The following is a 12,760-nucleotide window of genomic DNA, read 5'->3' on the forward strand; positions in this document are numbered from 1 at the left end:
AAAAACTACCTTAAAAATAACAGAGAAAAAATTATGAATGTTCCTCCTTATTTGAACACTGAGATTTGAGGATCATGGTTTGAAGACAGCTCAACAGACAAAGGTTGGAGACTGTTGCCTTCAATTAACCAGAATAAACGCTGAAAGTAGATCTCTGACTCAAGTGTTAGAGAACTAGTTTTGACTGAAAAAAACAAGTGAGAACTTGAAGCCCTGTGTTTAAGCTTCAGTACTGTCATACACACAAAAAAGGTAAAAACAATTAATTATGACCAGCATAATAGAAAAAGAAAATTCACAGTTTATCCAAGAGCAAGGAATTGAAGAGAAAAGTTATAGGAAATAAACAAGTAAGTAAAAGAAAAGAAATGCTTAAAGTTATTACTTTTCAGTATAAACCATGAACCTATCTTGAAATTTGTTATGCATACAAAATGCCCTATTATTCAAATATAAAGAAAAGAGATCTGAAGACCATTTGTTCCACTTTACATTGCAAAAGAAAGTTAACTGAAACCAACAAGGCTACTTCTGAAATTTATATAATTCTCAAACTATGAACATTTACTGCAAAGTATTTATATGACTGATTCAGAAATTTTGTTTCAGACATTATTGAAGCATTTTGTAATATATAGCTTATGAAACTCATAGGTTTCTAAATTTTATTACTTCTGAATTTAGGAGCCTTCTAAAATAATGTGTATCATAAAAATCATTGATAGACCTGATAGACCTGATTTAAGAAGAGAAATAAAACCAATGAAAAATATACTGAAATTCATAAAGAAAGAGGAGCAAAGCAAAAACACAAAAATAGTGTGAGGAATTTAAGATAGATAAATAGTGCTGAACAATATATACATATATATATTATATAAATATACATAATATATAAATATATAATATATAATAAATATATATTTATTAGATATTAAAAGATGTAAATAAATAACATAAATATTAATATTTATCATTGATATTAATAGTCTACTGGTAATTGTTATACTGTTATAAATTCCTTGTTGTTATTATGTGGCTCAATTCTATGCAAATTTTACTTTTCCTAAGTCATTTTCAGATACATACCTCACCTGTACTTAATATATATTATGTTGATATGCACAGAGAATTAGAGGAATATCTCTTTCCTCAATCTTATGTTGTAGTTGGATTTTCTTTCTGTCATTTGAATGAAAATTGATGATTACTTTTGGGACTTTTTTCCTTTGCTGAATGTTGCTTGTACAGAGACTTCCATCACTGGAATTGGCCAGCAGTTCAGGTCAATTCAGGTTATGTCACTTAAGGGATATTTATAGTTCTATTTGTTTTCTATGTCATTATTTTATTCATTTTAACAAATCACTCAGCTGATGGAAGACAAAAGGCCCTCTCTTTCTAAGGGTCTCACATCACTCTGACTGTTTTATCTGGGGATCCGCAATGTTTTCTTACCTAAGTCCCCACCATCGGGGTGAAGGAGAAAACTTTTCCTCAGATTCATTATTACAAATCACTACCATTTTATGAATGAGAAGATTATAGTTAGAATTTTTAAGGTAAGTTGTATTTGTCATAATAATAGAGATTGATTATCTCTTAAAAACACTTTTAAGCAATACAAAAGATGAAACAAAGAAAAGTATTCAAAGCCAAAACAGGATGATGTCTAAGTTTTTTTTATCATCAAAGAACCCCTAGACTGACAAGGAGAAGAGTATATTGTTTTTGTGCCAGTACTAGGGCTTGAATTTCAGGACTTTGTGTTTGTGCTCAGCTTTTTTGCTCACACATGGTATTCTACCAATTGAGTCATGACTCCAGGGAAAGATTTATTTTCTAATTACTTGAAGCAAAGAATCTTAAAGATTTATTCTCCAGTATAGCTTCAAACTTTAGTCCTCATATCTCAGTGCCCTAGGCTTGTGATTTTATTTTTAATTTTATTGTCAAGTTGATGTACAGTGGAGTTGCAGTTATTTAAGTAAGGTAGTGGGTACATTTCTTGTTGAACTTGTTATCCCCTCCATCATTTTTCTCCCACTTTCCCTCTCCCCAAACCCCCATTTCCAACATATTGTCTTGTGAATATTGCTGTTGGCTTATAGGTGTGAGACTGGATGGTGTTTTTTTTAAGAATACAAACTAGAGGTGCCAGCTTCACTTCCTGTTTACTGTTTTGAAGGTTGCTTGACTTGGTCATTTTGACCTTTGTGAAATTTAAATTTTCGTTATTTTGATTAAGATTCTCAATATAGGAATATTTATAACACATAAAACCAAAAGGCAGACATAAGAATGCTCATCGAAGAAAACTGTATTCTGAATAAAATCATTACAAAGTTAAAGGGTATTTAGGTAGATGGTTCAGGTCCTAGAACCCTCAATGTAAGGGAAATGACTTCTTTTCTAACAAGTGGAGAACAGACCTTGGAAATTATGTGTTCATTAAAATAAAAAGCACAGATCTAAGAGACTTGAGCTTCCTACCACCATCCCATTTAGTTTTGTATCCTCAGTTCAATTACCCTCCCTGAATCCTAAAATGGGTCAAGGAGGAGACTTGATTGGAGACCAAGCCTCTAGAACACAGTGATGTCTTAGGTATTCTCTTATTGGTTATCTTGCATCTATCTCATTTCTATATAGTGCAACCAAGAAGAGAGTACATCAGGCCTAGAAAACTCAGCTACTTAGTTGCCAGCCCTCCATCTTGACCCCTTTCACCCACAAGGGCTCTGTTCCTTCTCCTGCTAATTAATTCTATACTTCGAGTTCACCTAAACCTTCTGTGGATTTTATTTATCAAGTTCAGGAGATAGGAACCTAAAGAGAAATAGGTTGCAGCTGGCAATTGAATTGTAACACTAGCATGTGTTTGTTTCCAGCTGTGCCATAACACAGACAGGCCTTGCTCACAACAAGCATCATAGCAGAAAGGACTATTATCAATTACACATATAGATAATTAACCTTGGAATCAAAATCAGCACACTTGTTATCCTTCAGGGGGTGGCTGACAAACAGGATATGTTGTTCACTTCTAATATCTTGAAAAAATGTAACTATAGTCACAGATTTTTTTGCATATTTAGCTTATTCAAATATTAAATTAATGATCAAACTCTAAGACTAATACAACCCTAGTAAAAATAAGAACTTAACCAAACATCCATGTTTGTCAGTCTCTGTTAATATCTTCCATACATAGAGGTCCCCTGAATCGAATGTACAGTTCAATCACCTAGAATTCCACAAAAGCAAGTACATAAACTTCTTTAGAAATGTTGATTGTCATGTCTGCTTATTTTATTTTATCCTATAGAATTAAAAATTTATAAAGTATTGTTCTATTTTAAAAAGATGCAAAGATTAAGCTGACCTACCTACAAGTATCAAATAATTATAATCTTTGTGAGATGTTAAGAAACATACTCTCAATAACAACGAAATATACTCATATCAAGTTCACACTCATCATACTCTGATATGTATATGGAAAATATTGTATTACTTTACCTATCTGAAGTTTTATAAAAGTTGATCACAGTCACTGCTATAGAAATTTCTGCTTCCATGATTTCCATTCTGTAAGATTCCTTAAGAAGAGAGACCAGGTGATGACTCTAGGTATCTGGCTGCCTTCATCTAGTGAAATGTTGTTCAATTGTACCCAGGTTATCAGAAATAACATAATTTCTTCCTCATTTAAAGCGTGATATTATTCCACTGCACGTACATACAGTCTCTGCATGGATTCACACTTAAATGGGAACAGACGCCAGTTACAGAACTTGACTATGATGAAGATTTCTATGAACATGGAATTTCAGAAATCTCTTTCACTTAATTTTTTTCAAGTCTTTCAGTCACACACCAAAAAGTAGGATGGTAGGGGTATGTGGGTATTCTCCCTTAGTGTTTTGAAAATCCAGTTTAAAAAAATTTCTCTAATGCTTTTGCTAAATTACATTATATCAATAGGGTACAAGAGTTTCCAGCCTTCATATTCTCAAAAATACTGTTATGTTTTATCTTTAAAATAAGTTATTGTAACAGGTGTGAGAAAATGTCTCTTAATAGTTTTAACTTTTATCTCTCCACCAATTGGAGACATCGAGAAGCTCTTTGTCTGTTATTTCTCTCTGTTTGTTGTCAATGAAAAGTCTATTAAATTCCTTTTCTTATTCATTCATTCATTAATTCACTCATTCATTCATTCATTCACTTATTTATTCATTTGCCAGTTCTGGGGTTTGAGCTCAGTTCCTGGGCACTGTCTCTGATATTTTCTGGCTCAAGGCTAGCACACTACTACTCGAGCCACAGCTCCATCTTGGACTTTGTTTTGAAAAGTTTATTAGTAATAAAATTTTCATGGACTTTCCAGCTTAGGCTGGATTTGAACCACAATTCTCAAATCTTATCCTCCTGAGTAGCGAGGATTACAGGAGAGAGCTTCCAGTGCCTGGCCCCATTCCTATTTTTAAATAACATTGCTTGGTTTTCTGTAATTTTTTTCCGATAGAGAAATTCAGTTTACAACAGGTACACATAGGCCAGTATTTGTTTGGAGGAGGCAACAATGCTTGATAAGAAATGTTCTTACTATCTTGCCCATGTAATTGAAACCCTCTGTATGGTATTTACACAATAAAAAATTGCTAATATCCAAAATGATTAAAAGTCTCCAAAAATGAAACACATATTAACACAGATTGTAATTTAAAAAGGTGCAAATGAGTTGATGACACATTTCTGTAAAGATAATGTGCAAAATGCTTGATAAATACATGAAGAAAAGTACAAGATCCTTAACCATAAAACAATGTAAATGAAAACATAAATGCTATTCCATCTCACCCTTATCAGAATGGCTAACATCAAGCAAACAAACATCAATTATTGCTTGGGAGAATGAAAGAAAAGAGACACTCTACTCCATTGGTGTGAATATGAATTAGTAAAGCCACTGCAGAAATCAGTATCAAAAACTAAAAACGTATTTACCTCATGATCTTTCTTTGCTTCTCCTGGACATAAATCTGAATGAATACAAGTCAGTATTAATTGAGATACTATGACACCTATATAAATAGCAGTGTTATTCGAAGCCCAAGTATGGACTCAACCTAGGTATCTAACTACAAAAAAATGAAAAAAATGGGGGATGGGTAATATGTATAATGAAGATTATCAGCTGTACAGAAGTATGAAATTGTGCCATTTGTAGAAAAATACATAGAATTTGATATGACCTTGTCAAGTAAATATACCAATTGAGAAAGACAAATATTACCTGTCCTCTCTCATGCAGAATCTAGTTTTAGAAAATGAATAAAGTAAGTGTACAATGGGAACCTCCAGAGAAGGGATTACCAGTGAGATGAAGAAAACAATAAGAGTGTGTGAAGAAATATCAATATGATCAAAGTGCTTTATACAACTGGTATATATGATTTTCACTATGCACTATAGGTTATATAATGTTCATTATTCTCATCACTGTGTTTTTCATTCCAGAAACATCTATTCCAGTTTTGCTCTATTGTCAAGACACTTGGTACAATTTAGATCTTGAAGGTGGCAGATGCTATGTGTCTATCTGAACAAAAATAATGTGCCAGACAGGCTGGGAAGGTGGCTCAGTGGTAGAGTGCTTGCCTTGCATGCATGAGGCCCTGGGTTCAATTCCTCAGCACCACATAAGCAGAAAAAAAAAGCTGGAAGTAGTGCTGTGGCTCAAGTGGTAGAGCGCTAGCCTGGAGCTGAAGAGCTGAGGGACAGCGCCCAAGCCCAGCGTTCAGGCCCCACAACTGGACCAAAATAATAATAATAATAATAATAGTAATAATGATAATGTGCCAGACACTGGTATCTCACGCCTGTAACCTTAACTCTTAAGAAGCCTGTGATCTGAGGATTGCAATTCAAAGCTAGCCTAGGGACTGCATTAAGGCCCTGAGTTCAAGCCCGATAATCACCATGTGAAAAAAAAAGAGAAGAAATAAAAATAAAAGAGTAAAGCACAGTGAATATCTGCCTTTGATTCTCTTGGACATTTACAATGTCAGATTTTATGAGCCTTAGCCTCGTAGTGTTAAACTGTTATTATTTCCCTTTCTTTCTTCAGAATGATGGAAGAAAAAGGAGCAGGCAATTTCCTGAACTTTCTCATTTCCTGGTTATTTCATTAGAGTCTGAAGGGAAATAGTGCCAGAAGCAGCAAACCTAAATGCAGAAATTTCTCGGAGACTCTTGGGGAAAAAGTTACCCTGGTCAGTGTCTAGGCAGCAATTGGCCAGAACCTCTTAAAATGTCTTGGGAGTATGAATCATAACAGCTTTCAAGACCTTGCAATGATGCTTAACTAGATATCCTGCCCTTCTGAGATCATTTCTGCAGTTTCAAGCAAAAAGCATGAACTCTTAGTGCTTAAGATGTCTGCTACTATTTTTAAGTATTTCAAAATACTGTTTTGTTTATTCTTATTCAGACTTTATGTAAAATATAATTAATATTTTTCCTGACTAAAGTATTCAGATTCTTCATCCTTATTTTTCCTTGTTTTATTTTGTTTTCTGTCAATTCTGGGGCTTGAGCTCAGAGCCCTGGGTGATGTGCCTGAGTTTTTTCTCAAGGCTAGAGTTCTATTACTTGGACCCAGCTCCTCTGGTGTGTTTTTGGGGTTATTGGAGATAAAGAATCTTATATTCATTCTTGCTCAGCCTGGTTTCAAACCCAGATAGATTCTTCAATCTCAGGATTCTGAGTAGGTAAGGTTAAGGTGTGAGTCACCATCTACTGGCATCTGTTTTTATGATATATTCAAACCTGATATTTTGATGAACATCATTAACTGATATTCATTTCTTTGGAAACACAGGAGAAAGTTCTACTTATCAAGATTTCCAAAGTGTTTTGAGAGAATTATGTGTGGTTATTTTTGAAATCGGCTTTGTAACCTGCTTTGGTTTACTTTAGATTTCCCTGCAGAAGAGTAGCTGGAGAGGCAAGTATCAGAGAGAGAATTCTTCCTGACAGCGATCGACCTGGATCCACACTTAGACCTGATAGTCAGAGAATAATGCAGACCACCTACCTTGGTGGAGAGTCACAGACTCTGTTGATTATACTCTACTTATTATTTTATGTAATTTCAGTCTAAGACATTTTTGTATACAGTAAATAATGATTTTGTTGCTATCAAATGTTTAGCACTTTAACTTTTCACTGGTCATAATTTTAAGCAGGATTTCAATTACTATCTGACGCATTAAAGATGTTTTAAAATTGATTATAATGTTTAGTGTGCCCCATTGCTAGGATTCTATGCATTCCTTCATATTCCCATCAAGGAGCTAAACATTTTCTGCTTGAGTATCTACATAAAGAAGAATTTATCAATTTTCAATTGCCTTCATTATCATAGTAAGTATCATCTGAATCAACCAAGGTAAGATGAAATCATCACGTTGTTACAAAATGAAAATGTAAAATATTGATGAAACTATATATTAACTATACTAAAATATGCTACCTACACCAAAAATATGTTTAAAAAGACAAATAAGACCCCTGTAATCCTAGCTACTCAGGAGGCTGAGATCTGAGGATCATAGTACAAACCAGCCCAGGCAGGAAAGTCCATAAGACTCTTATCTCCAAATAACCACCAGAAAACTCAAAGTAGCGTTATGGCTCAAGTGGACAGCGCTCAGGCCCAGACTTCTGGCCCCACAAGTGGAATAAAAAAAAAGATAAGAAAGTAAGAAGTAAACAAATGCTAGCTACGGATTAGTTTTAAGAAATGGCATATAATAAATACTTTAGACTAGAAACTTTATTTACTAATAGACTGTCATATGTCATTAAAATCATGGTGTGCTCAGCTCATGCTTCTATATTTATATTTCTTCAAGTGGTTCACCTGGTCGTGATGATTTCACTGGTTGTTAAACTCTTCAAGGGTCACAAAAATATAGGAGGAGAGTAACTGTGGGATCAGCCACGTATGAGAATATCATGTTTAACAAGACCTCATAAATTCTTGTTGTATTTCCAAAATATTTACACTATCTGAAAGTAATAAATGATTAAATTCCAGAGAGCTGCGGTTCAAGGCTCTCAGGTCATCAGTTTATTTTACTCTTTTGTATTTCTCCCTTTATGAGTTACAATTATACTAAAACCTTGTTTAAAGATTGCCTAATGTTTCAAATATCATCATTGCAATATTCCTCTATAGATTTTTTTCTCAACACCAAATTAGAAAAAAATATTATTTGTTTCTGTTACAGTAGAATCTTTTCATTTGCATTTCAGATTCCCCCATTAAATTTATACTTATAAGAAACTAAACCACTTAAAATATATTCAAGAGACTTTTCTTATAGTAGAAGACACAGTTTTCACTGTGATTTAATCAGATCAAAATCTTAAAACCTCCCTTAATTTTTCAAATTAATGTTTAAGTAGTTTACATTTTTAAAAATAAGATTGGAAAAATATCTAATATTCCCAATGAACCTATTATAAATTTGTGCATAGTTCTGTATATGAGACATAATTAGAAATGACAATTTCTCCATCAATCAAGCATAAATGGTATCATTCTTTGCCTGTGAATATAGAGATAATATAATTTTGTCATTGTGATGATACAGAGGCTGGTTTTTAAACTCAAATTTATGTTTACTTTCAGATATCAGTGTATGCCCATCATAATTTATGGAAAACCAGAGAAATATTTCAGGATTCATCCTTCTGGGACTTTCCGATGACAAGAACATACAAATGTTTTGCTTTGTGCTCTTCTTATTTTGTTTTGTTGCTCTGCTGGTTGGAAACATCCTGATACTTATTTCAATTTTCTGCAGTCCTCTTTCACAACAGCCAATGTACTATTTCCTCTGCCATCTGTCCTTCATGGATATCTGCTACACGTCTAGCGTTACACCCAGATTGATCGATGGCCTCCTAGAGGGAACCAAAACCATTTCCTATGGTTATTGCATGCTACAAGTCTTCACCATGCACTTCTTTGGATGTATTGAGATCTTTATAATTACAGCCATGGCCTTTGATCGCTATGTGGCCATCTGTAAACCCCTCCATTACATGCTTATCATGAAGAGGGCCAACTGCCATCTGCTGGTCTTTGCTGCCTGGGTTGGTGGGGCTGCCCATTCCTTCCCACAATTGTGTATGACCATCCAGTTGCCTTTCTGTGACTCTGTTGAAATTGATCACTACTTTTGTGACATTTTCCCTTTGCTCAAAATTGCCTGTACTGATACATACATTACTGGGATCCTTGTGGTTGCCAATTCAGGAATTATCACATTAGTGACTTTCATTGTTTTGTCTATATCTTATGCAATTATATTATTCCATTTACGAAATCACTCTGCAGAAGGAAGGCGCAAAGCCCTCTCTACCTGTGGCTCTCATATCACTGTGGTGATCTTATTTTTTGGTCCTGCAATCTCTTCCTACCTTAGACCTCCTGTCACTTTCCCTGAGGATAAAGTGATGGCACTATTTTACACAATCATTGCTCCTATGTTCAATCCTTTAATCTACACCCTGAGAAACACGGAGATGAAAAATGCCATGCGAAAAATTTGGTGTCCCGCTCTATTCTCAATGCAAGCCAAAGGTTAATGGAGAGAAATTTATTAATTAGGCAGCTCATAGAAGAACAAATGCTAGGTGAGAAATAATATCTAGAATCTCTTTCCTTATCTTTCACATTTTACTCTCTTTAATGAAACATATGATAGCACACTAACCAGTCAGTTTAAACACACAGCTTGTCAAACTATACTACTATAACAAAAAAGTCTGTTATTTAGGCTGTTCACATAGTGAATAGCATTCTTCTACATAAAATAAATGTAAGCCTCTTACAAACCACTATTTCAGATTTAAGTGCAATTCCCCTAAAATTGCCACTGAAATATAAAATGTGTTCTCCTAACTTTCATTCCTAAAGTTAGTAAGGAAATCAATAGAAGGTCCAAGGTCCTCTAGTACAGTAGACAAAAAAATAGAAAGAAAGAATTTTACGTACCCTACAAAGAAACTAATCAACCAACTAACTTCATTACAATAGTACAAAGACATCATGAGACCATTTTTAATGTTCTCAGTCTGAAGCAACCAGGAGATCTTTCATTATTTAAAAGCAAATATTCTTTTATATATTGTAAATATATTGCAATTTAATGCTAACAAGCAAGGCATGAAAAATCACAGAAGAAAATTGCACATATCTTCCTTAGTGAAAGAAACTGATATGAAAGTGTTTTGGATTCTCTGTAAAAAGTTTCTGTATTCCCCATTAAAGTTTATTATCAATTCAAAATTGCTCTAAAGATAGAATTCTTCTATTATGATGAACACAGAAGATAAACAAACAATCCTACATCTCTAAAAGCATATATTCTTGAGAGATTTTTCTAGTAAAACCAGAGGGTTTTACTTTGTGGGATAATGTCAAAATAAGAATTTTTAGTCTACTATGGTAGAAAGGGATAGATTGGCAAGAGATAAACAGATCCTCACTCAAAAACAAATTAAAATTAGCAAGGCTGGGGTACTAAGACAAAAGATTATAGCTGGGAAGGTGGCTCAGTGGTAGAGTGCTTGCCTTGCAAGCCGGAGGCCCTGGGTTCGGTTCCTCAGCATCACATAAGCAAAAAGAAAAAAGCCGGAAGTGGCACTGTGGTTTGAGTGGTAGAGTGCTAGCCTTGAGCTGAAGAGCTGAGGGACAGCGCCCAGGCCCAGAGTTTAAGCCCCACGACCGGACCCCAAAAAAAAAAAAGTTTATAGCATTAACTAGCAGCTTTGAGAGTCCAGGTTCAATTCCAAGTGTCACAGAAAGACAGATGGGTAGAAGGAAGGAAGGAAGGAAGCAAGCAAGCAAGCAAGAAAGAAAGAAGCGAAAAAGTAGAAGAGAAGAGGAAAAGAGGAAAGAAAGAAGAGGGAGTGAGAAAGGAAACAAAATACAAAAAAGAAAATGGGAAGAAACAGAAAATGATTAAACTCAACATAACCTTAAGAAGGTATGCAAATTTGGACAGCTACTATTTAAATCCATATGCAATTTCCTGTAACAACTAAAAATAGAAATCTTGTATGCTCCAGCTATACCACCTCTGAGTATAAACCAAATAAGTGAATGAATGAATATATAAATAAATAATTCACATTTGTATAGATATCATCTGTATAGCTATGCTCACTATGGCATTATTCATTATAGATAACTTGCGAAATCAGCCTAGGTCAAATTGATAGATAAATGGATAAAGAAAATGTGTTGTGTATAAACAATGAAGTTTGCTTATCCATGAAGAAGTGCATTAAGATCATTAGGAGTGGCAGGGTGGTAGAGCTCCTGTGTAAAAACCATAAGTCCCTAAGCTTTATCTCCAGTTATACAGAAACAAAATAAAAATTACTTTGTTTGCTAGAAAGGAGAAAATTTTGAGACATCTTGCAGAAGTAACCTAGCATGGCTTGGCATAAAAGCAAGTGCAAAGTTCAGAAAGAAATGTATACTTCCATAGAAAACTGATTCTCAGTACAGGTACAAGAAAACATTCTGTGGAGGTAGAACAGATTATCAGGTCTCTGAGGGAGAGAAACTAAAGTCAGATATACAAATAAGACATAGGCCCATGGATGGAAATTTCATAGAAAATCTAGACCTACAAAACTAAAAATCAACTATATGACCTGATTGTGAAACAAATGGGCCAATGTCATTCTTTCTATGGAAGCATAGAACTCCATTGTGTACATATACCACATTTTCTTGATCCATTCACCTACTGAGGGGCATCTGGGTTGGTTCCATATCTTAGCTATGGTAAATAATGCCACAATAAACATAGTTGTGCTGGTAGCTTTGGTAATGTCTTGTTTGTGATCATTTAGGTAAATGCCCAAAAGTGGGATTGCTGGGTCATAGGGGAGCTCTATGTGGAGTCTCTTGAGAAACCTCCATACTGCTTTCCAAAGTGGTTGAACAAGTTTACACTCTCACCAACAATGCAATAAGGTTTCCTTCTGTCCGCATCCCCTCCAGCATCTGTTGTTATTAGAGTTCTTGATTATAGCCATTCTAACTGGGTCTCTTTCAATTTCATTAAAGAGTTGGAGGAGTATTGGAGGAGTATTGGTGTGAGCTCTGCTTTGAAGGCCTTGTAGAATTCTGCTATGAATTATCTGGTCCTGGGCTTTTCTTAGATGGGAGGTCTCTTATTGCTGTTTCTACTTGAATGCTTGATATGGGTCTGTTAAGACGGTAACAGCTAGGCTCAAAACTACTAAGGAATGAAAAATATGAGACATAATTATAATGAAGTTTATCAGCTGTACAGAAGGATTAAATTGTCCTGTATGTAGGAAACAAAGATGTAATTTAATATGATCTTGTCAAGTAAACATAAAATTTAAGACCAATATTATCTTTCTCTCTCCTATGCACAGTGTATTTTTAGAAAATGAATAAAAGGCATGTAAAATGGAGACTTCTATAGATGGGATTTGAGATGGAGAAAGCAATAAGAAAGTGTGAAGACATATTAATATGATCCAAGTATTTTATACACATGGTTTATATGATTTCCACGATGTAGTGTAAGGATATATGATGTTTATCATTCTCTGATTTCTCCTCCTTATCATTCCACAACCAGCTACTCCAGTTTTGCTCTACTATCAAGGCATTTAATACAATTTAGAT

The 12,760-nt window shown here is 34.5% G+C and overlaps 1 protein-coding gene across 1 annotated transcript; it reads left to right on the forward strand.

The window, feature by feature from the left end:
- The first annotated feature begins 8,733 nt into the window (after positions 1 to 8,733).
- LOC122105205 (olfactory receptor 4P4-like) lies at positions 8,734 to 9,669 on the forward strand. The gene has a single exon (XM_042676354.1). It carries the CDS (start codon positions 8,734 to 8,736, stop codon positions 9,667 to 9,669), a length of 936 nt encoding a protein of 311 aa, XP_042532288.1.
- Positions 9,670 to 12,760: the final 3,091 nt, after the last annotated feature.

The sequence above is a fragment of the Dipodomys spectabilis genome, unplaced genomic scaffold (genome assembly GCF_019054845.1).
Source record: "Dipodomys spectabilis isolate Male_0828 unplaced genomic scaffold, ASM1905484v1 ptg000030l, whole genome shotgun sequence".
In the NCBI taxonomy this organism is placed as follows: domain Eukaryota; kingdom Metazoa; phylum Chordata; class Mammalia; order Rodentia; family Heteromyidae; genus Dipodomys; species Dipodomys spectabilis.